Source organism: Saccostrea cucullata, unplaced genomic scaffold (genome assembly GCF_032062105.1).
Source record: "Saccostrea cucullata isolate Sc308-1 unplaced genomic scaffold, CSIRO_AGI_Scuc_v1 ctg554, whole genome shotgun sequence".
Lineage (NCBI taxonomy): Eukaryota > Metazoa > Mollusca > Bivalvia > Ostreida > Ostreidae > Saccostrea > Saccostrea cuccullata.
In genome coordinates, this window is record NW_026931577.1 from 1 (window position 1) to 23,455 (window position 23,455).

The following is a 23,455-nucleotide window of genomic DNA, read 5'->3' on the forward strand; positions in this document are numbered from 1 at the left end:
AAAGCTTAAAAAACGTGTTTTATTTATTTTCTCACGGGTTTGTCAAAATGCTGTTATCTGATTGGTCAGAAAGACTTGCAATTTGTTTATTCTGTGTTGTGTATTTATAGCATTCACAGTTATCGCTCTTGAGTTTCTTATTTGGAAATTGTCCAGACCTGTTGAACAAAAGATGTTCAAGATATTGGAAAATTAATCAAAAGAAGGAAATTTAATGAAGGAAAACTTTGCACAATTCTCTTTGTTCGAATATCTTAGTAAAAATTACATCTCATCTTATCGAGAAATCGGACTGAAGACACTCGTTGCTCGCAAGATCTCATCTAGTTATTACTATTTTTATTATATTAATTAATATCATTTTACTTTTATCACTAGTTTATAATTACTATACACAATGTGTAAGGCACTCTTCCATAAAGTACTTTTCCATTTTATAAGAAAATATAAAACTAAATACATGTTAGAAGCAACTATAAAAAAGAACTTTGGAAATGATCTTGGTACGCAATAGTAAATAATGTTTGAAATAATGGTTTAAAACAATTATTTTTTTTTCTTAAATCTCAAGTTTTGAATTGGACTTCCACATCAGTGCCAATGCTTCAATTATTTGAATTAATAAGTATTTCTCCTCCAGATTTTGTAGTGTCTGAGCCATTGTCTGAAGTCCCATTAATTTCCATTTAAAAAGAAATAACTCAAAGTTTGTTTTGTAAGTATGCAAACTTTCCGATAGACTTCTATATAAAAAACTAAAAATGTAAGTTCAATCTGTTGAGAATTAAGCAAGATATAAGGTCTCAAATGTAAAAAGAAAATAAGAACAAGAATAAAAAAAGAATAATAACTTAAACGACATAACCGATTTAAAAATAATAATAATCTTTACCAACGGTCTTCATTTGGAAATGAAAGACAAACTCAGTTTAAATACACAAAAGGATAAATATTTTTTGTAGATTAAAATATTTCTGGAAACAAAAATGAAGCTTATCTTGTAAATGTCTATATATTCAAAGATATTAAGCGTTAAATGTCGGTTTCTATTCTATCACAAATGAACAATGAGTGAAGCTCCGCAGCTGCAACAGTTTCTTCGCGCTTTCCTTTGCCTAGGAATCTCTTTTACAGTAACCGACAAAACATCATTGGACGAGTCAACTTTTTACTCTGAAAGGTGACGCAGGTTACCCCATCGTTAACAAATTCTACTATGAACAGCCAGAAAAAGTATGGTTGTATTCCACTTACTGATCTTGCTTTTCACGGACCTGAGAATGATGTGCATGTGCACTTTGAGCGATAGTTAGATAATTGCACATATTAAATGTTAATTCTTCCTCATACGTTTTTTTTTTAATTTTGAAAAATCTTACTACATGAAGTTATATGGATTTTTTAAGCCCCTTTCCACTTTGAAAAACGTTATACCTGTAGGCTTGTAACAAGCTATTTGGATTGATGTGTGTTACATGCTGTGATACACGTCATTCAGTAACAATAAAAAACGTAATAATCAGAAAATATGTAGTTTGAAGTATATCAACATAAAAAAATATTTTATTAAATTAAGAAACGGCCACTTTGCTCTATGAAATATTCCTGAAAGTGAGTAACGTAAATTCAGCTTAAAAAGTAGTACGATTAATTATATCTATTTTAATTAAATTCAAAATACGAATTTGTTTCATGTGCATGTATTTTATTTAACAGAAGATTGAACTCAGTAGCCCTCATCTTATACCATATAATATATAATTGACACTTCCTAGTTGACTTTTACAGCTTGAGTATCTCTGACGTTTTGTCAGCATATACTTGCTTATCATAAATTAATAAGAGACACACAGACTTCTTTTTTCCCATGTTTCTTTAACTTTTCAGGGTGTGGTAGCATACATTTCAGTAGCCTGTCTTTAATATTTATTCATTTAGGCCAATAAGGTTATATACCATTTGGAATATCCCGTTTGAGAGATAGGTCTTAACCCCTTCAAATATGTATTCTTTTTTAGTGCCTGGTGAAATATTGAATTGGGATACCAAAGCAAGGGAAAGGTTTGAAAATATGATAGGCAAGGACGCAGTGAAGATCTACAGATCAAGACTAATGATCGTGGGATGTGCAGGCGCAGGAAAAACCACTCTTCTGGAAAGGCTCCTAAATCGAGATTTAGTTGAATTTCCTGAGACTAAGTCAACTGTTGCTCTAGACACCCATGAGAGTATATTCAAAATATCTGAGGAAACAAACAAAATGATCGGTAATATTTTTCAGCACCAAATTCATTGACTTTTTTTTAAATTAAATTTTGGGATATATTTTATTTGCTTTCTTCTGACCGACTGACTGAAAATAGTCCAACTCAATTATTTTTCAATCCCAGCCCTTAATATTATCAACAAGCAAACTGAATTCTTTGGAAAAAAACTTCCCACATACCTATCACCGAGAGGTGTTATTTACTCTGGAGAGGGAAAATGATCATTTTTTAAAGATGGCCTAAGAAAACTTTTTTTTCTTTAAAGCAATCAGTGGAAATTATCCCGACAAAAATGAGAAAACATTGAGTGTTACAGACTTTGCTGGACAGAGTGCATATTATGCTTGTCATCAGGTTTACCTATCAAGGAGAGCGTTGTATATACTTGTTATTGACTTGTCAAAAGAACCAACTGAGCTGGTATCACCAGAGAAGACATTTTCCAGAGAAGCATTATTTGACAACTGGACATATAGAGGTAGAAAAATACAAAATATTAACTTTTGATGAAATGAAGAGACAGGGTCCTCTTATCAAGGCAACCATGATTGCACATATTCATAGGAAAGCATTTTTATGAAGTCTAAATTTTAAGTTTGTAATAATCTTTTGGCCTTCTGGGTTGAGGCACAATAAGGAATACAATTTTTACTATACAGATGTACAAGGAAAAAACTAAACTAATATTCTTTTCAAGAAAATTGAAAAAAATTAGACAGAGCTTGAAAGATTCAAATTTAAAGGAAAGCTTACTTAGAATGTACATGTATATCTTTTCCAAATTACGTCCCGGGGGTCAAATGGCGCTAAATTTGGCTATAAAATTTTACATAGGAATGCAATAAAAAATTTGCAATGGAATACATTTAAAACATGTCAAAATCTCCTCAAGAACAGCTGGCTACATTGACAATATTTATATGGAAGCATAAGGGTAAAATTCAGAGTGTCAAAATATTCCACCAGTGTCTGCAGTTTTGAGCATATTATAATGTATCCAAACCTTTTAAAAGCAATTTCTGATATCATTTGGCATTATCTCACAACTTTCTTGTATAGAAAATGCATATAACACATTCGGTATTTCAACCTATATGCAAAAAATAGGTGACCTGTTGCCATGGATACAAGATGAAATGATCATTTACAATACTAGTTTTATTAAATAGGCCGACAAATGGCGACAATGTAATTTTTTCACCAGGTTTCAACAAAATCAGTAAGAGTCAATTTCCAGTTCATTTTGATCCTTTATACAGAGAATACATACCAATAAAAAGCCATAAAACTATTTTTTTAAACAGGATGTTTAGGCATGTATCATGTTTGATACACAAGAACTATAAATTGTATGTAACCGCGAATACAAATTATAACAAATCAAAGAGAAAAGTACTAAACGCGAATGTTATGATATTAGAGTAGAATTACATTGTATAATCTGGTATGGTTGTAGAAACACACTTTAAATTTAAACAGTCCATTAAAATTAAAACAAATTCGAAGAAGTTTGAAATTTTCTTTCAATGTACGTAAAATTTTGGTGAAAAATATACATATCTTGAAATATTTTTCACAGTGCGTTTAGAGTCTTCATAAACATTTAACGCACTTTGAAAAGTACATTCTATATATTGAACAAAATTTCAGATCTTAGATTTTAAAAATAAATAGCATTATGTTGATAATTTTAAATAACCTAAAGCATCTATCCAAATCGAGTACGAGAAGAAGACAGGAAGAAGATCCCTACTGATCATGTCGTTTGTTGTCTGTTTATACTCTGCCGAGCTATTGACTGAGTATTTAAGATTACGTTTTTCTCAATTCTAGATTTTTAAGATATAAAATAAAAGATTATTGATTGATTGTATATTGTTTAACGTCTTTCTCGAGAATGGTTCACTTACATAGAGACGCCAGCACTTGCTGGTGGAGAGGTGTAAACTCTGTCCTACACTCGGACTCACGGCCATTGAGCAGGAAGGGATCTTTTCACGGTATCTACTGCGACAAGGGACCTCGATCTCGGTCTACACAATCTTATCTGAAGGACCATCTCCACAGTGGGATTTTAACCCGCAACATAAGGATCAACTCCTTTCTTTACAACTCTAGAGCAGACGCTCTATCCACTGCGCAACACAATAGAAGATTAAGATAAAGAAGTTATTTGACTGCATGATTTTTTTTAATATTGAAACATGTGTAAATGACGAAATAGATTTAAGATCAATCAACATTAGAGGTCGGATAAGGTGCCATGGAGGAGTGAACGTCCCCTGACGACCTGTCACATCGCCTTGAGCTCCTTGTCTGTTTCCTAATCGGAAAATAACGGAAACATCCTTCGCCAATTCAATGTAAAAATAATGGACGAACAATTAGTCTGAAAAATGTCAGTCAGCATTTGACTTAATGATAAATTGTATTTGCTGATAAGGTCAATTTATCAACCGTAGAACCTACAAAATTATTACTTTTAATGAAGCTTCTGATACTATTGTTTGAAGAACCTCGTTTAAGAAATTGTTCATACGTACACAAACTGTAGGGCATGCTCTTGCGTATCGAATCAACTGAGATATATAAACTCTGTGTGCAGGTGTATGCAGGTGATAAAGTATATTACTGCATACATGTAAGTGAAAGAAATTGACTGTGATTTTACACCATCAGTACTATATACTGTAGTATTTCGTGTTAAATTACCTGAAATTTTAAATATTTCGATATGAAATTTTTGAAGATCATGTTACAAAATGTTCCCTTATATGATGTGTGACATTTTGTCTGATAATGTCAAATATTTTTTTTCTATGTAACAAGTCCCCGTAACTCTCATAAAAGTGTAATCATGTTCGCTGTAGATAGATAAATGAATAAGAGAGAGATAGATAGATAGAGAGAGAGAGTTTTAAAGGTACGAAAAAATGACAAATAACATTTCAAGGAATCTGTTGGTACACTCTAAAAATTTTTTAAACGTCTTTATCTCCTATATCCTGAAGGGATGTCATAATTGAAAAATTAACTAACAAGGTTCAAATATTATTAAATGATCTTGTTTGTTTGTTTTTTTTAGTGCGTCAAATTGTCCAAAATTCAACGCAGTTTTTTTTATTTTTCAAAGTGCCTCATCTTTTAATGTGCATTGTAATGCAAGTACATGTATGAAATTACCTCAGCAACAGTCTTCCAGATTTAAGTTTAAACATATTTTTATTGAGAAATTCAATCAGTATTGGGCAACACGCAATGGCTATGTACACCCTCTCCTTGTATAATATGATAATCAATAAAATTATAATGAAAAACTAGAAACGAAACTCGTTGCGAGCAACGAGAGGTCTTCCGTCTGATTCAGAAAAAAACAACGTAAAATCAAACTGAAAAAGTGATTTTAAAAATCGGACACACAGGGGATCGAATCCGGGTCGCCAGCGTGAAAATCCATTGCGGTACCCATTACACCTTTGGGAACCCGCTTCAAATTTATCATTCGAATATCGCGAGATTGCTTTTTTTTAATTCCAACATAAATTACGTTTTTTTTTAGAATTCAGTTTGGAATTGTAAAATGACAGCCAGCTTGCCAAACTTTTGTCAAGATGATCACATCGGAATTTGTAACTTGAATTTTAACAGTAATATTCAGGATAGATAATCTATTAATGATGAACAGATGATACAGTTTTCTTTCCTTTTTTCGATATGTATATACAGGCATGCCAATGTTATATATTTCTGCACTATTGTCGCCATTTGTCTACTACTAAGTCGGGTCATGATGCATTATTTCATGCCAAACGTCACAAGTAGTTCTTAACTCTATTCCTTTGAAATGTTTGATTTATTTGATGGATGTTATAGCTTCAATGAAAATTAAAAATGTATGTTCTTATAACCAGAATTTCGAGCGTTAGAAAGTACGAGAATATTTATCACATTATACAAAAATAATTTCGTATACGGCCAAGTAACAGTAAAGCTTTGAATTCGGTAAGATTTTCCACGAATTTTGTATCCTGTTTACCCCCAAAGTGGAGATGAGTTACACGTTCATGAAAAGACTGGAATGAAAAAAGAAACCACTCGTCCTCCGACGGTCAAGGAATCTGATACTATTTATGTCAATAACTTGCATTTATTACAGGAATATTTATAAAACCTTTAATAAATAATCTTTTAAAAATGTTTTTCTTATTTTTGTCTTTTCTATTCATTTAATATGTCAGTCACAAGCCTGCGTAAAGAAAAATAAACAGAAGTCAAGTCATGCTTCAGAAACATAGTGAATATCAAGTCAGGCAAGTTTCTCTTCGTGGAAAATCTTACCGAATTCAAAGCTTTACTGTTACTTGGCCGTATACGAAATTATTGAAAAGTATTATAACCATGGTTTAGGATAAGTTTGTTGCAGATTGTTTGTAGATTGTTGTCATCGTATTTCCACTTGTAGTCATGTTGTATTCTACTTTGAGATGCAGACAAAAGAAATTTCAATAGAAAACTCATATTAAAACAATACTCAATGCAACGTTATTGCGATGTAGCAATCTAAAGAATCCTTTACATTTCATAAATCTTTTTGGTAGAAGTTTCGTTCATCTAAACGCTCAGCTGACCTTCTAGAACCGGACTTGCTTAATGGCGGAGTTCACGGAGACGCCCCGCCATCTTGGACACGCTTCAGATTTTTAAATGTGAATATCTAGAGTGTGGATTGATCAATTCTAAAATAAATTATATATTAGGCCTTTCCAGTAGGGTCTCCATTAACATTAATTATATCAAAGAAAAATATTGAAAAACAAAAAAAGTTGAAAAAGTGCACATTTTGAATTCACTTCCTGTAGCAACCGGAAGTATTGACGACGCAAACGAAGTCAAAATTGCACATCTATAAGTCATGGTCTATCATCTCTAATAAGTCTCCAGTTAATATCTTTAGCCGTTTTCGAGAACACTCGAAGACAAAATTGCATTTTAAAATCAGGAAATTGCCTATAACTTGGCACTGGTACCGAATTTTCCAACAAACGGAATTTTATATAAAATTCATATAATGACCTATAATTCCTGAAATTTTCATTGAAATCCACCGAATAGTTTACGAGAAATTGCCTGCACAAAATTTTGTCTAAAAAAAAGAATAATAATAATAATAACTAGATTCGTTCTTGTTGCTGGGGCAACAAGCAGGTCTTCCGACCGACTTCTATTTTGCAATCTTTGCTGTGTCATCCCATGGAATAGATTTCATAAGTATTTTTTTCGTTTACGTTCATTTACAGTAGGTTCTCAACACAGATCGTGATTGTTCCAGGTATTCCACAAAATATCTCCAAATATAGCTTTTAAAAATCGACAAAATCTCTCAAACATGTTATAAAAGAGTGAAAAGTAATTTGCATCTGAAAAAAAAACAAAAACAAAGAAAAAATTTGGGGAACGGCCCGAGCGGGATTCGAACCCCCTACAGTAAGACAAATTTTGGTTCGGTCATATCTTTGCAATAAACGCACGCATGAAAAAAATGGAAACATATATAGATATCTTTGAAGACGCTCTATAAACCCTGTAAATTCAAAAGAAAAATATTGAAAAACAAAAAAGTTGAAAAATTAGACTTTTTGAATTCACTTCCGTTTGCGGAAGTCAAAACGACGAAAAATGAAGGTCGATCAACACATCTACAATCGATGTTCTATCACTTCAGCAAGTTTCAGTTACATATCTTTTGCCGTTCTCGAGAAATTTTTGGGACAAAATTCCATTTAAAAAATACAAATTTCCCCAAAAATCGCGAACAGAGAAAAATTTCAAAAAAGTGAGGGACACCCCTGGAGATATTCACAAAATGCATCATCCCCGAAAAAATCGTTAAAATTCGTCAACGCATAGCTGAGATATGACCTGTACTATGAAAAGTGGAATAATAATAAATAAAAACAGAAGGAAAACAATAAGGTCTTCCGAAGGAAGTCGGAAGACCTTAATAATAGGGAAAAAGAAACCGAAGAATAACAAGAAGGTCTTCCGTTGGAGACGGAAGACCTTAACTAGAAAATCTGCTATTGCAAGCGATAGCATATGTCGCCCCGTACTGGACAAGACTTTCATTTTTATCATCACTAAAACAATGGTCCATTAGCTAAGCTTGGACAACCATCGAGTCGTATCAGTCCTTCCCGTTGGAAACGGAAGACCTTAATTGGGTACATCCCATTTTATTTTTAGAATCGGTAGAAGAAGAAAGTAGTGGAGGAAAAAATTACAAGTTCCTAAATTTGCAGACTTGCATAAAAAAAATTGGGCAGATGTACTGAACTGAGCCTCATACTTAATAATTGGCAGTATCTTTCCTACCAAAAAAGCTTGGCAAATGTAATTTTTTAAGAAGATCAGCCGAATTATTTTGTGTATTATAACGCCAGTTAGAACTCTGAAATTTCACTTTCATTTTTAGAGGTTCTGCCGGAAAACGAATCTGACATGCCACCTTCAATTCGAGCATTTCTGCATTGTACAGGGCTGATGTTTCTTATGAGATGATAAATCATATGTAAACTTTCTCAGTTTAGCGGAATCGTGAACATTTTCGGCGAGATGAATGTTTTGTTTACAGTATTGATCAAGGCTAAGCGCACTTGTAGGAGCGGATCCTAGGATTTATGAATGAATAAAAACTATGGAAATAACGTACCAATTTTCTAATTATGTTCCCCAAACGAAGTTGGGGAACATCTTGTTTTTACTCTGTTTCTTATTATTATTATTAAGGTCTTCCGTCTTCACGGAAGACCTTATAGTGATTCTATTGTTTCTTATTATTATTATTATTATTTTTCTTATTTTTTTGACTTTCTAATTTTGTGCACGCGATTTCTCAAAGACTACTGGATGGAATTACATGAAATTTTCAGGACAGATGTGCTGTAACATGAATTTATTATATCCGAGAGAAAATTTGGAAACTCTCTTCCGGTGCCAAGTTACGGACAATTTCCTGAAATTAAAATGACATTTTGTCCGCGATTAAACTCAAAAACGGTAAAAGATATCAACATGAAACTATCAGGGATAATAGATCGTGATATCTATCATCCAGGACGCGACATTTCGTTCGTCGTCTATACTTCCTGTCGTCAGGAGAAGCAAATTGAAAAAATCGTATTTTTCAACTTTTTTGTTTTTCAACATTTTTTATTCATTTTTGGAATGATAATAGAGACCCTTTGATCAATGCTTACTATATAATTTGTTTGAACATTGGTTAATCAGAACTCTAGATATTTATATTTGAAAATCTGAAGCGGACCCAAGATGGCGGCTGTCTCTGTCAACTCCGCCATTTCGGAGTTTATGGAGGCAGCTGAGCGTTTGACTAAATGATACATGACAAGTAAAAAAACTACATGGACTTTCACCCTTCAGTACGCTGCAATTCACTGACAATCTTAAAACTTAATTTCCGTTTTACTGCTTTAGTGTAATTGTGGTAGATAAGTGTGTGTAATGTATTAAATTTACTTTCTTAGCGTCGAAACAAATAAAGGCGATAATAAGTTGTTTAATTTAATATTTAATTTCATTGAAGCTATCACACCTGTTCGATAGATCAGTCTATCATATAGATCTTTTTGAGAGGTTTCCAACGGTATATTTCTTGTGATTTTTAATGCACTAATTCAGAAACTATTAGCTCATATCTATAAGCATTCTGTTTTGACAGAACATGTCCTCGCGTTTTAGAAGTAAACAACTTATATTTAGTTACAATGGTGGACATTTAACGATGGCTGTGATTGGTCAACCAATGATATGACAGCTTATATATTGATATCCTCCATTTTGAATATTTGAACCGTACGCGCATCCTAATTGCGCATGTGACGTCATTATTCTAGAACATTCCTATTTGTCGGTATATAAGTCAATCAGATTAACCGGAATTCTATTTTACGCTGTATTAGTCATTCCGATAATACGATAATCGGATATTACGATAAATTCCTGCTTTTGATGAATTTCATCGAAAATTATAATTTTCAGATATTGCTCGTTTAATTATATCTCTACAACTCGGACGGAAGACCTTCTCGTTGCTCGCAACGAGATCGCATCTAGTTATTATTATTATTATTATTTTTCTTCTCGGGAAAATTTTGTCCGCGAATGATCTTGTAAAGTACACATCCGATTAAGGGGAAACCTTTTTAGGGTAAGTAGGAATGTAATGTAGATTTGCGGAATCAAGGTCATTTTGCGCGCACGTGCTTGCAAGAGCGCGCACGTGCAAAACTTGAAATGACCAATATATAATGGATATAACCGTAACTTTTCTATTTTTAGACGAAATGTTTTGAAACTTATAATGTAAGGATATGTGAGTAGTATTCACAAGATGACATGGTCAAAATAGCAAGATAGCACGTGCAAGCACGTGCGCTTCGCTCTGATTGGCTGAAACTAAGGTCTCAATATCTTTCCTGTTTTTTGATAAAATCATTTGAAATTTTGAACATAGTCATACATTAGGGAGGTCTACAGCCTGTAATAAAAGAAATATCATGAAAGCATGTGCATGCACGTGAGCTTGCAAGAGCTCGCACGTGCAACACGAGAAATGTCCAATATAATTGATACAGACGTAACTATTTAAATTATCGATGATATGCTTTAAAACTCATATTAGAAGTATATATTAGAAGCATAGACAAGATGACATGGTCAAAAAAGCAAGATCGCACGCGCATGCACGTGTGCTGCGCTCTGATTGGCTGAAACTAAAATCTCAATATCCTTCTTGTTTTTTGACGAAATCCTTTGAAATTTTAAATATAGGCATGTATTAGGATATCCTACAATAAGATATATAGCAATTATCATAAAAACGCGTGCATGCACGTGCGCTGCAATCTGATTGGCTTATGCTTTAAATAGCTATAACTCCCTTGGTTTTCAACCAAACAAGATGGGATTTGGAACATGGATAGATATAATGGACTTCTACGAGAAGACATGGTCACCATGCACATGCATGCACGTGCATGTACGTGCGCTGTAATCTGATCGGCGGAAACTTTGAACAGCTATAACTCCCTTGGTTTTCAACCAAACGGGGTGAGATTTAGAACATAGATACATGTAATGGACTTCTACAAGAAAGTATTGTCGCCATGCTCATGTGAGCACGTGCGTGCACGTGAAATAAGTAAAATAAAAAATACACTTGAATTAGCGTATTTTTTTTTTATACTTTTGGATTAAATACTTTGATATTTAGTATATCAAAATCTATAGATTGTGAAGACAAGATGATATGGTCATTACGCACGTGCATTCACATGCGCACGCGTGCAATGCTAAAATCTGAATGAAATTGGTACACTTCTGGGTAAACGTTGTTAAAGTCTCAAATGCATAGAGTTTGTCTTATTAAATGAAGCTTATAGGGAATATGGCACCAAAAGGGAGTTGGGGAGCGTTTGGGGAACATCTGTAACGGTCCCCGTTACAATTAGCACTAGTTTATACTTGCACTATCTAATGAAATTAATAATATACAAGTTATAGATATACAAAAAAATGCGAAATGCTAATAAATGCAGTTGACAATCGTTATTTTATATATAGATAAAATAAAATAATTATAAAATCTAGAGACAAGACAGAGGAAGAATGAAGGTTGGCAAACTATGAAATCACATCAGGAGAACTGAATTTTATGAATGAAACTTTTAAAACGTTACTTGTAAGTTGTATATGTTAGATATGTGTATTCTAACTGGCAGTGCGCTTCAAAAGGGGGGGGGGGGTCGTCTTGAACATAGTACTTTACGTTTGAACGGTAAGGGCTAGGGCTTTCTTATTTCAAATATGTAATCCTTGTGAAAAGAACTTTTATTGGACACGAAGAACTTTGACCCTTTGACCTAGACCTTGGAGAACACATGTGTACATCTTAACCTTTTTTTCTGTTTCGTTTCTATGACAACTGTGAGCGACTCATTACAATTATTTTAAAAGTAAAAAATCACTTTGACACATTGCAAGGAATTAACATTGAAAGTTTCAAAACGATTGCTTGAGTAGTTATTGAGAAAATCGAAATTAAAGAATTTTAACATTCCCCTGGTTTCCATGGCAATAATCGAGTATTTGAAAATTTTAAATGCAAGGCGCACAACTACAGATACTAATCATTAAAATAAAAAGAGTTTCATTACGAACCTTTAAGGGACCAGAGAGAACACTCTCGGACAAAATTCGTCGCTTTTTACAGGTTTCCATGGCAACGGTAGACATATTGGAACTGAACGACCTCACTGCACAACTACAACCAGTGATCGTCCTTTGAGGAAAGTTTCAGGAAGATTGCCCCAGCCATCTCCGAGAAACAGCCTGGATAAAAATAACATGCGTACAATATCAATATGTCGTCCCCGACTTCGTTCGGGGCGACATAATAAGAAACAGAGTAAAAACAATATGTTCCCCAACTTCGTTCGGGGAACATAATAACTAGATGAGAAACTCGTTGCGAGCAACGAGAGGTCTTCCGTCCAATTCCGGAAAGAAAAAGTATAAAATCGAGCTGAAAAAGTAAAAAAAAAATGCACACAAGGGGGGTTGAACCCAAGTCGCCAGCATGAAATTCCAACGCACTAAATATAACGCTATCGGGACCTCTACTCTAAATCTACTTGTATATATATTAACGAAACATTGCTTCTCTCTTCAAATTATGAAAGACGGGTCACTATTCAAAATTTAGCCCCAAACGCCACGAGTTAATCTTCGCCCCTTTTCTTTGGTATGTTCTATTAAATATGTGTGATAGCTTCAATGAAATTAAGAAAACAACGTTCTTATAGCCTAAGATTCGAGGTTTAAAAAGTATATTTAACACATTTAACAAATTCCAACTGTAGATATGCATGTATAACACTAAAGCTGTGAAACGGTTATGATTTTTTTTCAATTTCCTGTTTCTCCCCAAAGTGAATTATCCCGATTAGTTAATCGAAAAAGGTTGAAACGTTTAACCGAAAAACATGGCTCGCCCTACGACGGTCAAGGAATCAGATATCATTTATGCTAAATAACTTGAATCAGGTCTTTGATGGAAGAATGCTAAAATAACCTCCATGAAGCGATATTTTAAAAAATCGTTTTCCTATTTTTGTATTATTTATTAGTTTAATATGACACAAGTGTGCACAGGAAAAACCGAGTGGTTAAGATATACATGTATACTGACAATATTAATTTATATTCTTTTTTGTATGATTTAAGATCTGTTTTTCCGTAATGCACAAAAGATATTAGGTATCGAATTTCATTTGCACATTTAGTCTTTTCTTTCTCTAATTTGAAAACCAGCCAAAACCAATTATAGAAGACGTTAGTTTGACACAGAACTGCAACGTAACTACGTCGTGACAATCCAAGTATTCCTTTACATTCCATTTACACTTATGTTACTTTTGTTCAAGCAAACGCTCGGCTGACTCCATAAACCACTATTGCGAAATGTCGGCGTTGACTGAGACAGCCGCCATTTTGGACCCGCTTCAGATTTTTGAATGCTAATATCTAGAGTTTAGATTTATCAATATTCAAACAAATTAAATAGTAAGCATTATAAGGAGGATTTCTATTAAGATACCAAAAACAAATGAAAAATACTGAAAAACAAAAAAGTTAGAAAATACGAGTTTTTTAAATTTGCATCTCGTAACGACCGGAAGCACTGACGACGCACGAAAAGGTGATTCTGCAAACCAGAAAGTCATGATCTATCATCTCCAATAAGTCTCCATATCATATACTCTGCCATTGTCGATAAAAGTGCGCGACAAAATCGCAATTTAAAATCAGGAAATTGTCCATAGCTTGGCACCAGAAGCGAATTTTCCAAATTTTTCTACGGATGTAACAACTTCATATAATGACACATATTTTGTGAAAGTTTCATGAGAAACAGCTGAATAGTATTCGAGAAATCGCGTGCACAAAATTTTTGTCAAAAAAAAGGATAATAATAAGAAACAGTACAATCACTATAAGGTCTTCCGTGAAGACGGAAGACCTTAACTAGATACGATCTCGTTGCGAGCAACGAGTGGGTCTTCCGTCCGATTCTTGATGAGATGAAATAAGATTTTGATTGAGATTTTCATTCTAAAATAATGATTTTCCATAATCTGTTACAAAACATTGAACATTAAAGATTTTTAAAAATCGGTTTTTGGCCCATCACGGCCCCTAATTTTAGGAATCAGCCCTTTTTATTCATATCATCTTAAAGCTCTTAGGACTTTAATCACTTTTTGTTCTACAACTACTCAGAGATTCTTTTTCGTTTTCGAGTCATTTGCAAAATTAAAGAAATATTTAGGGGCCAGCCCTTCAACTCTTTAGTGGGGACGTTTGGCGAAAAATAAAAGGTTGCATATTGTTGAGAACATGATTTTGAACATCTTTTGTTCAATATTACTTATCAAAATATTTCTCATTTTCGAGATATAAAGCGTCAAATATGAGCATCATGGCCCCTTGTGGCCCTTAATTATGTATCATACGGAATAAAAATCATAATATATAGTTTTAGACTGTTTAGAATAACATTTTTGCTTCAGTAATGTATTACAAAATACTGACTGCTACAGAGTTATCGATTGAAAACTGTTGGCCCCTCTTGGCCCCTAATTTGAGTGTGCAGCCCTTTTTATTTGATTTCATCTTAAAGCTTGTTGGATTTTGAATACTTTTTGTTCAATAACTATTCAGAGATTCTTTTTAGTTTTCTAGTTATTTGCAAAAGAGATATTTAGGGGCCAACCCTTCAACTCCCTAATGGGGACATTTAGCGTAAAATGAAAGGTTGCATATAGTTTGGAACATTATTTTTAACATCTTTTGTACAATACAATTTATCAAAATATTTCTCACTTCCGAGATATAAAGCGTCAAAGATTTAGCATTCTGGCCCCTTTTGGCCCCTAATCATGTACTATACGACATTAAAATCATAATATACAGTGGTAGATTGTTGAGATAAACATTTTTGCTTCAGTAATGTATAACAAAATATTGACTGTTAAAGAGTTATCGAAAAAAGATTTTAGCCCCTTTTGGCCCCTAATTTGAGTTCCTAGCCCTTTTTTCTTGATTTCATCTTGAAGCTCTTAGAATTTTGAACACTTTTTATTCAACAACTATTCAGAGATTCTTTTTCGTTTTCGAGTTATTTGCAAAAGAAATATTTAGGGGCCATCCCTTCAACTCCCTAATGGGGACGTTTAGCGAAAAATGAAAGGTTGTATTTTGTTCAGAACATGATTTTGAACATCTTTTGTTCAATATTACTTATCAAAATATTTCTCATTTTCGAGATATAAAGCGTCAAAGATTTAGAATTCTGGTCCCTTGTGGCCCCTAATTATGTACCGTACGACATAAAAATCATAAAATATAGTTGAAAATGGTTGAGATAAACATCTTTGCTACAGTAATTTATTACAAAATATCAACTCATTAAGAGTAATTCATTGAAGACTTCTCGCCCCTCTTGGCCCCTAATTTGAGCGCCCAGCCCCTTTTTCTTGATTTCATCATAAAGCTTTTAAGATTTTAAACACCTTTTGTTCAACAACTATTCAGAGATTCTTTTTCGTTTACGAGTTATTTGCAAAAGAAATATTTAGGGGCCAACCCCTCATCTCCCTAATGGGGATGTTTAGCGAAAAATGATAGGTTGCATATTGTTCAGAACATGATTTTGAACATCTTTTGTTCAATATTATTTATCAAAATAGTTCTCACTTTCGAGATATAAAGCGTCAAAGATTTGGCATTCTGGCCCCTTGTGGCCCCTAATTATGAACCATACGACATAAAAACCATAATATATAGTTGTAAATTGTTGGGATAAACATTTTAGCTTCAGAAATGTATAACAAAATATTAAATTTAAAAGAGTTATTGAATAAAAAATGTTGGCCCCTTTCAGCCCTTTATTTGATGAGTCAGCCCCTATTTCTTGATATCATATTAAAGACCTTGATATTTTGCACAAATGTTGTTCAGTATGTTCTAACAAAATAATTATATTTTAAAAGATATAATGCAAAATGTCTCAAAAAATCATTCATAAAAGGTGTCCTAAATTTTGACCCCTAACGAGCTTCCATACTAGGCACTTCCGGAAAATATCCTGACCCAGGTGCAACATGGCAACATGTCCTCTATCATCCCTGAAAATTTCAGCTTTCTAGCTTGAGCCGTTTTTGAGTTCCATCACAGACAAGAAGGTCCACTAAATTTCGATCAAAGGGCGATAACTTCCGACCGGAAGTGAATTTCAAAAAAAATGATTTGCCGGAATTAACTTCAGATAACAACGCATCGACAGTGAAAATTTGAAGGAAATCGAACGAGCCATCTACGAGAAATCGCCTGCACAAATTTTGTAAGAAGAAAAAAGAATAAAAAGAAAAAAGGTAAAAAAGAAACCGAAGAATAATAGAAGGGTCTTCCGCTGAAGACGGAAGACCCTAATAATAATAAGAAGAAGCAATAGAATCACTATAAGGTCTTCCGTGAAGACGGAAGACCTTAATAAAGATTCACAATCAAGTATTATTTATCAATATTATATCTCAAAAAAATGACAACCCCCTAACTGTATACATATTATTTACATACTTCTTCCAGATTTAGCTTATAATTATATTTAACAGATTACTACAAATTCTGGATGGAGTCCATCAGCACATATTGTGATAAAACGAGTCCAGTCATCTTAGTCGGTACCCACAAGGATCTCGTCAGTGAGCAAACAGAGAAGGTTATATGAATTTATAGCAATCTATTGTAAATGATTACAATAAAAAATAAATGGAAGTAAGAAAATCAAAATCAAATACTTAAAATAAAAAAAAATCTAATATTACAAATATCTAGAAAATGCAGAAAAAATTTGTAACTCAATAGACAACCATAGATTAAAAAAAAGAGATTTACAAATTTTGAACAATTCAGAGAAATTGTAGTGCAGTCCCATAACTATCTACACTTATATTTTGATAAATTGTGCCGATAAGCTCCGAAACGGCAGCACAAATATTCTTTCTAACTCCTCTAGAAATACACTAGGTACAAGGCGATTTCTGTAAAATATATCCAGACTTCACTTTGCATAGATATTATTGTGAATTTAATTAAATGTTTTTGATTAGCAGCCTAGAAAAAAAACACATATGAGTATATAGTTATAGTTCCGGTTAGCGGATCCAAGTTGCTGACATATTCTAATGAAAATGACATCAACCATACATTTTTTTTTTCGTTTCATAAAAACATCATTAATGAATTATTCAATCAAAACTTTATTTTAGCGATGAAAAAGGAATACTTTGTGATATCTGATTAAAAAACAAAATGTGCTTCTCTCCGTTTATGTCCGATCCCACTTTTAATTTAAAGCTGACATGAATTCTTAACAGGGGCCACATCTCTTACCTGAGCAACTGGCTATAGCTAGGTAAAAACAAAAATTAGTTCAGTATTGAAAAGTTTAAATATATTATAAAAATGGGTTCTGGGGAGGGGAGGGGGTATTTAAACAAACTTAAATCTACACTTCCTTAGAATGCTTTTTTGACACATTATGGTTTTGTTGCTTATAAGATTTAAAGTTTTATTGATAAATCCTTTGTATTCATGAGTTTCAAATCTACGTTACCTTTTTCATGCTTTGAAAGAAAAAGTAAGTTGTGCCAATAAACCTACAAATAAATGTTGATTGATGGATAGTGTTTTTGTTTCGAACATGTATATACAACAACGCATTTCTGATGCCCTTAAACATGTTTAATTTTTCATGTTATTTGATCAATATATCTCAATGGTTTTTCAAGATACATTCTTTTTCATTAAATATCCATAAATCTTTTAGGCCTGTATTCATTTTAATACAACAGACATCTACCTTATTCCACAAAAGGAATCAACGCCGATTTTTTTAAAAGTGGAAAATATAATAGTGGTTGTATATACATGTATATCTTTCAATTACATATTTCTGTTCCTAAATAAAATGCAGGATTTGAAGTACATGTATTTTGTCATTCTATAAGTATTTTTAGATGCCAGTAGAACAAGAAAGATACCTTTGGGGAATATATTTGCTATCAGCTTATCAGGTTATCAGAAAATTAAATTTTCACGCGCTTGCCCTTGCTTTCATCTAGTATCTTAGTATCATGTTGAATATACTTAACTAAATCTTTTTAATTTACTTTAGTGCAAAACTAAGTTTGAGAGGTTCGACAACTTTCTTTCACAACTCCCAGATGTTAATCAATTGCAAAAACATCTCCATAGAAAGAACTACTTTGAATTAGGAAAACCGGGAGAAAGCAGAGATGAAATGGAAAGATTGGAAAAGTGTATTGTCGAGATGATACAGAAACAATCAACCTGGGGCGAAATATTACCAAAACAATGGGATGACTTTGATCGGAAATTAGGCAGTTTCAAAACTGAACGACTAATAACTTATTTGAAACTAATCCATTCAAACAAATTTAAGACTCTTATTCCGGAACAAAATGAAGATATCTTGGACATGCTACGATTCTATCATGATTGTGGTAAAATTCTATTTTTCAATGAAATAGGTCTTTCAGATTTTATAATCCTTGATGTCCAATGGTTTGTCAATGCATTTAAGAATGTTATAACTGATAAAAACCACAGAACACGAGTCACAATGAAAGAATGGACCTCTTTTAATGAAACAGGAATGCTAGAAGATGATCATATTATAACAATTTGGACGGAGTTGGGATTACATGAAATGATTCTTTATAAAGATCAGGTTTTGTTATATATGCAGCGACTTGGCCTGATCGCGGTTGGGAATGAAAATCTTTATGTACCAAGTGTGAATAAACTAGAACTGGCAGATAACGATTTTGAACAAATTGAAAATTCTAAGCATACTAGCATTTTAAAATTTAAATTTCCGCAATTTTTACCACATTTTTATTTCTATAGACTTGTTGTAGCAAGTATGGGACACTGGAAAGCACAAGAAGATGGTAAACTTCCGCTGCTTTTCAAAAACGCTGCCTTTCTAAAGTATACAGACAATTGCCATCGAATAGTCTTGGGTGTAAGCAGTTCACAAATTCACCTTCAGATATATAATTGCAACTCAAAACCATTGGAAGCAAATGCTATCTTGGATATTCGCTGTAAGATTGAATCATTTTTGGAACAACTAACGCAAACCTTTCATAAGCCGGTTGAATATTTTCCCGGATTCACGTGCAAATCAACCAATGTCACAGAGGAAAGCGAGGATGCTGTTTTCATTCGTGAGTCAGAAGCTGTAGAAATTTATTTAGCTGATCCTTCTGAGTCATCTTCATTATGTCCAAAACATGATAGAAATCTCCATTATCTAAGCTGGAAACAAATGCTTATGTACTGGAGAAAGGTAATATTTAACAAGGGTCTTTTTTTTTAAAAAAAATTATTACAACTGCACATTCATAATCTTAAGTATGTGGTTGTAAACATAGATTTATATCATTATTGTGTTACAATTACCTGCATTTGAATAATTATCATATGTTTTACGAATTAATTTTCATTGTCTTTTACAACTCTCATAAAATCGACTAAAATGAGATTTGTTGGAGAACAACCTTAAAGCTCACCGAATGTTCAAGTGAGATTTTCATGGTCCACCGTTATAAAGCTTTGAGAATTCTCAAAAAAATATTCTCAACTCAACTCTAGAATTACTCAGCTGAGAATTTGAAAATAAAAGAGGTTAAGGTATTTTTATTTTGCTCATCTTTTTATGACTGCCGCTGAGTCTAAGAATTTTGGATTTGAGAAAATTCTCAGATTTGAGAGCATTCTCAGACTTAAGCATGTTTTATAATAGTGGACCCTGGTCGCGGTTTTCCGTTCTGTGTTATTGTCGTCGCCGTTGTAAATCAAACGTTTCACAATTTCATAGCCTCATATTAGGTCAATTCCAAAAAAAGGTGGCACAGAAAATCTTAAGGGAAAATTGAGATTCAAGTTTCTTTAAATTAAACCCTCTTCCAAGGGGTGAAATTTACAAATCGTGAAAAAATAAAGGCATCTTTTAAAAATCTTTTCAAGAACAACTGGTCGAGGAAAGAGGAAACTCATGTAAAGTCATCCTCAGGAAATGAAGATTTAAGATTGTTCCAATCATGACCCACGGGGATAAGGTGGGGCCACAGTTGACGATCAATTTATTTTACATACATGTAGGTATAAGAAAATATTCGAAAGTTCTCTCACGATCAGCAAATACATGATTGGTCGTATTTATTGAAAACATCTTCAGGTGATAAAGATTGAAGTTTGTTCAAATCATGACCCCAAAGGGGGGAATGGAGCCACAATGGACGATTGAAGTGTTACATAGGAGTAAATAGGAGAAATCTATAAGAATCTTCTCAAGAACAGGCATGTCTGAAAAATCTTTATATTTAAGGATCCTCGGGTTGTTAAGATTAAATTTCGTTCAAATCATGATCTCTGGGAACAGGGTTTTGCCACGATGGACAATTAATTTTACATGGAATATATGGAAAAATAACATAAAATATTTTCAAGAACAGCAAAGTCATCAGAAGTTATTTTTAAGTAGAAGCATTCCCAATAAGTATAGGTTCATGAACATGTATGTTAAAAATATGATCTTCAGGGGTAAGTTGGTACCACAATTGACGATCAAGTTAATTTAACATATCAGTCTGTACGAAAACATTTCATACAAAATTTCATTCAAAAGTGATTGTGCACAATTTCCAAAAGATCTATTACACTGTCTTACTAATTTCGGTACTTTAATAATTAAATGACATAATCATGTATGTACTCTTGTATTCTGTTCAAACAGGAAAATGACCAAGAGCACAAAAAAAGTCAGCGTTTATTTTCCAGGAGATCAGACTTGGTAAAGGTAAATACAATTATAAGGTCAAGATCTAGTAACTGACAGATGCATACAGATTTACCAAATTTAAGAAATAAATTCCTATAATGATGGTTTAAAAATTTAGCTTGTACAAATAAGGTGTTTTGGGGTATAATGTGTAGGTAAATAAGATGAAAAACCATACTTTAAACTGTTATTTTCAATGAAGAATTAAGAAAACCAGTCAAGAATATGGGATTTTTTTTTATATTCGACAAAGGAAATATACTCAGATTGCCTACAGTCTCTCAGAAAAGGGAATTTTTTATGTTCATGGCGTTTTCTGTAATATAATATCAAATATAATATAGGTATCGGGTTTACTTCTCATATGACTTCAGATTGATTGAATGAAAAAAAAACCCTACATAATTCTACTTAAGCCGAACGGTACAGGGAAAACAAAGTTAAAACTGATTGAAGTTTGAATAAAGCATTGGCTGTTCTTGGTTGATTGTTTTGTTTAATTTACATGATATAGGGGGCATAAATTAAGCCAAATATGAATTAAGTTCCTATGGCATGAAAATAACTTATAGCCTGATTTATTCTGAAAATTACCCTTACAATATTTGAAGTTTCACTGTTAATCCTCAGATCTGGAAAAGGTATAATTTTGCTTTTGGGGGTTTTAGTTTGTTTGATTTTTGTTTTCCTATTGCAAAGTACGTTTAAAAGATCCCCACATACTTGATATCGCGATTACTTAACTTAGCGGAATTCTTTCGCGATGGAGGTAGGAAATGTCTTTTGGGTGGGGGCAAAGTGCTATTGGATGCAATGCAAGATGGATCCTGGCGGAATACCTTGCTAAACAATTGCCTAACTAGCCTAATAATGTTTTGAGAGGATCCTAATCCTAAAGTATTACATTATTAACGATATTTTTAACTAAGCGGACTCTTCTCATTAAATTTTCATTGAAAATCGTCACATTTTAAAGCAGATAAAATATTCTAAACTTTCCTTATTTGACCATCTATTATTTGGAATTCAATATCTGGCAAAACATAGTGCTTTCTTCATTAAATTGTTAGAATCATTCGATTGACACTACTAAAACAATGTCATGCCATGTGCCCCCAGAAATTTAGAACTCCCCCACAAAAGAGCGGTAGTAAGTTAGAGCACCATTGGTATTCACGATATTACGTATTGCATCAATTGAGATGTGAGAATGTTCAATTGAATAAATGCTTTGAAAAATGATAAACCCTGACTATAAAGTTTTGTTCATATGAGTACTGTATTACCCCCCCCCCCCCCCGATTTCTCATTGATAATGCCCAATTTATATATAGATATATTTAATGCATAATTACAAAATATTCCTCAATCTGATATATTTTATGCTCGTAAACTAAAGGGTTAACAAGTTTTAACACAACTTATGCCACATGTATGCTGACAAAGAAAATTTCAATCCTAGCCAATCTCGCATTTTTTCAAAAAAGAATGATCCATCCATGCATCTAATCATCAAATCCGATATTTGTCTATACTATTTTATGAATTTATTTAAGAAGCAATCGTGATTGAAAGCATATTTTTTGAAAATTCTGTCTGCTACAAAAATCGTATACCTTTCGTTCTTAGGATCCAGGGCAAAGAGGGGGAATTTGAGATATCCCGAACCCGATCTAATTTATAGCTAACCCAACTCAAATAGCAGCAACAAAGTTTTCCTCATAAAATAAAGGCATCTATTCTTTAATTAATAGATGCTAATATAATATAGGTATCGGGTTTACTTCTCATATGACTTCAGATTGATTGAATGAAAAAAAACCCTATATATTTTCTACATAATTCTACTTAAGCCGAACGGTACAGGGAAAACAAAGTTAAAACTGATTACAACACCAAAAAAATTAATCTAGAGTCGTTTACTATATATTGACTATAACAGTCTTTATTTCAAATTCATTGTAAATAAGAAAAAAAATAAGTCTATGAAACTGTTAAACGGGCACTTTATAATTATATATGTGCATCTGTATCATGAACATATTGTTTTCTTCAAATAAAACTTTCTTCATATTTTTCAGCGAAGAAATAGATATGTTAAATGGAAAAAGGATGCAGAGGATGTTGAAACATGGGAATATTCTGATTGAGACTACAAATTAAAGGACCACACAAC

At 32.9% G+C, this 23,455-nt stretch overlaps 1 protein-coding gene across 1 annotated transcript; it reads left to right on the forward strand.

The window, feature by feature from the left end:
* Nucleotides 1-2,071: 2,071 nt before the first annotated feature.
* Nucleotides 2,072-23,429, forward strand: LOC134233028 (probable serine/threonine-protein kinase pats1). Its single transcript, XM_062715025.1, has 6 exons — nucleotides 2,072-2,267; nucleotides 2,533-2,745; nucleotides 17,021-17,127; nucleotides 18,586-19,785; nucleotides 21,235-21,297; nucleotides 23,361-23,429. Exons 1-6 carry the CDS (start codon nucleotides 2,072-2,074, stop codon nucleotides 23,427-23,429), a joined length of 1,848 nt encoding a protein of 615 aa, XP_062571009.1.
* The last annotated feature ends 26 nt before the right edge of the window (nucleotides 23,430-23,455 follow it).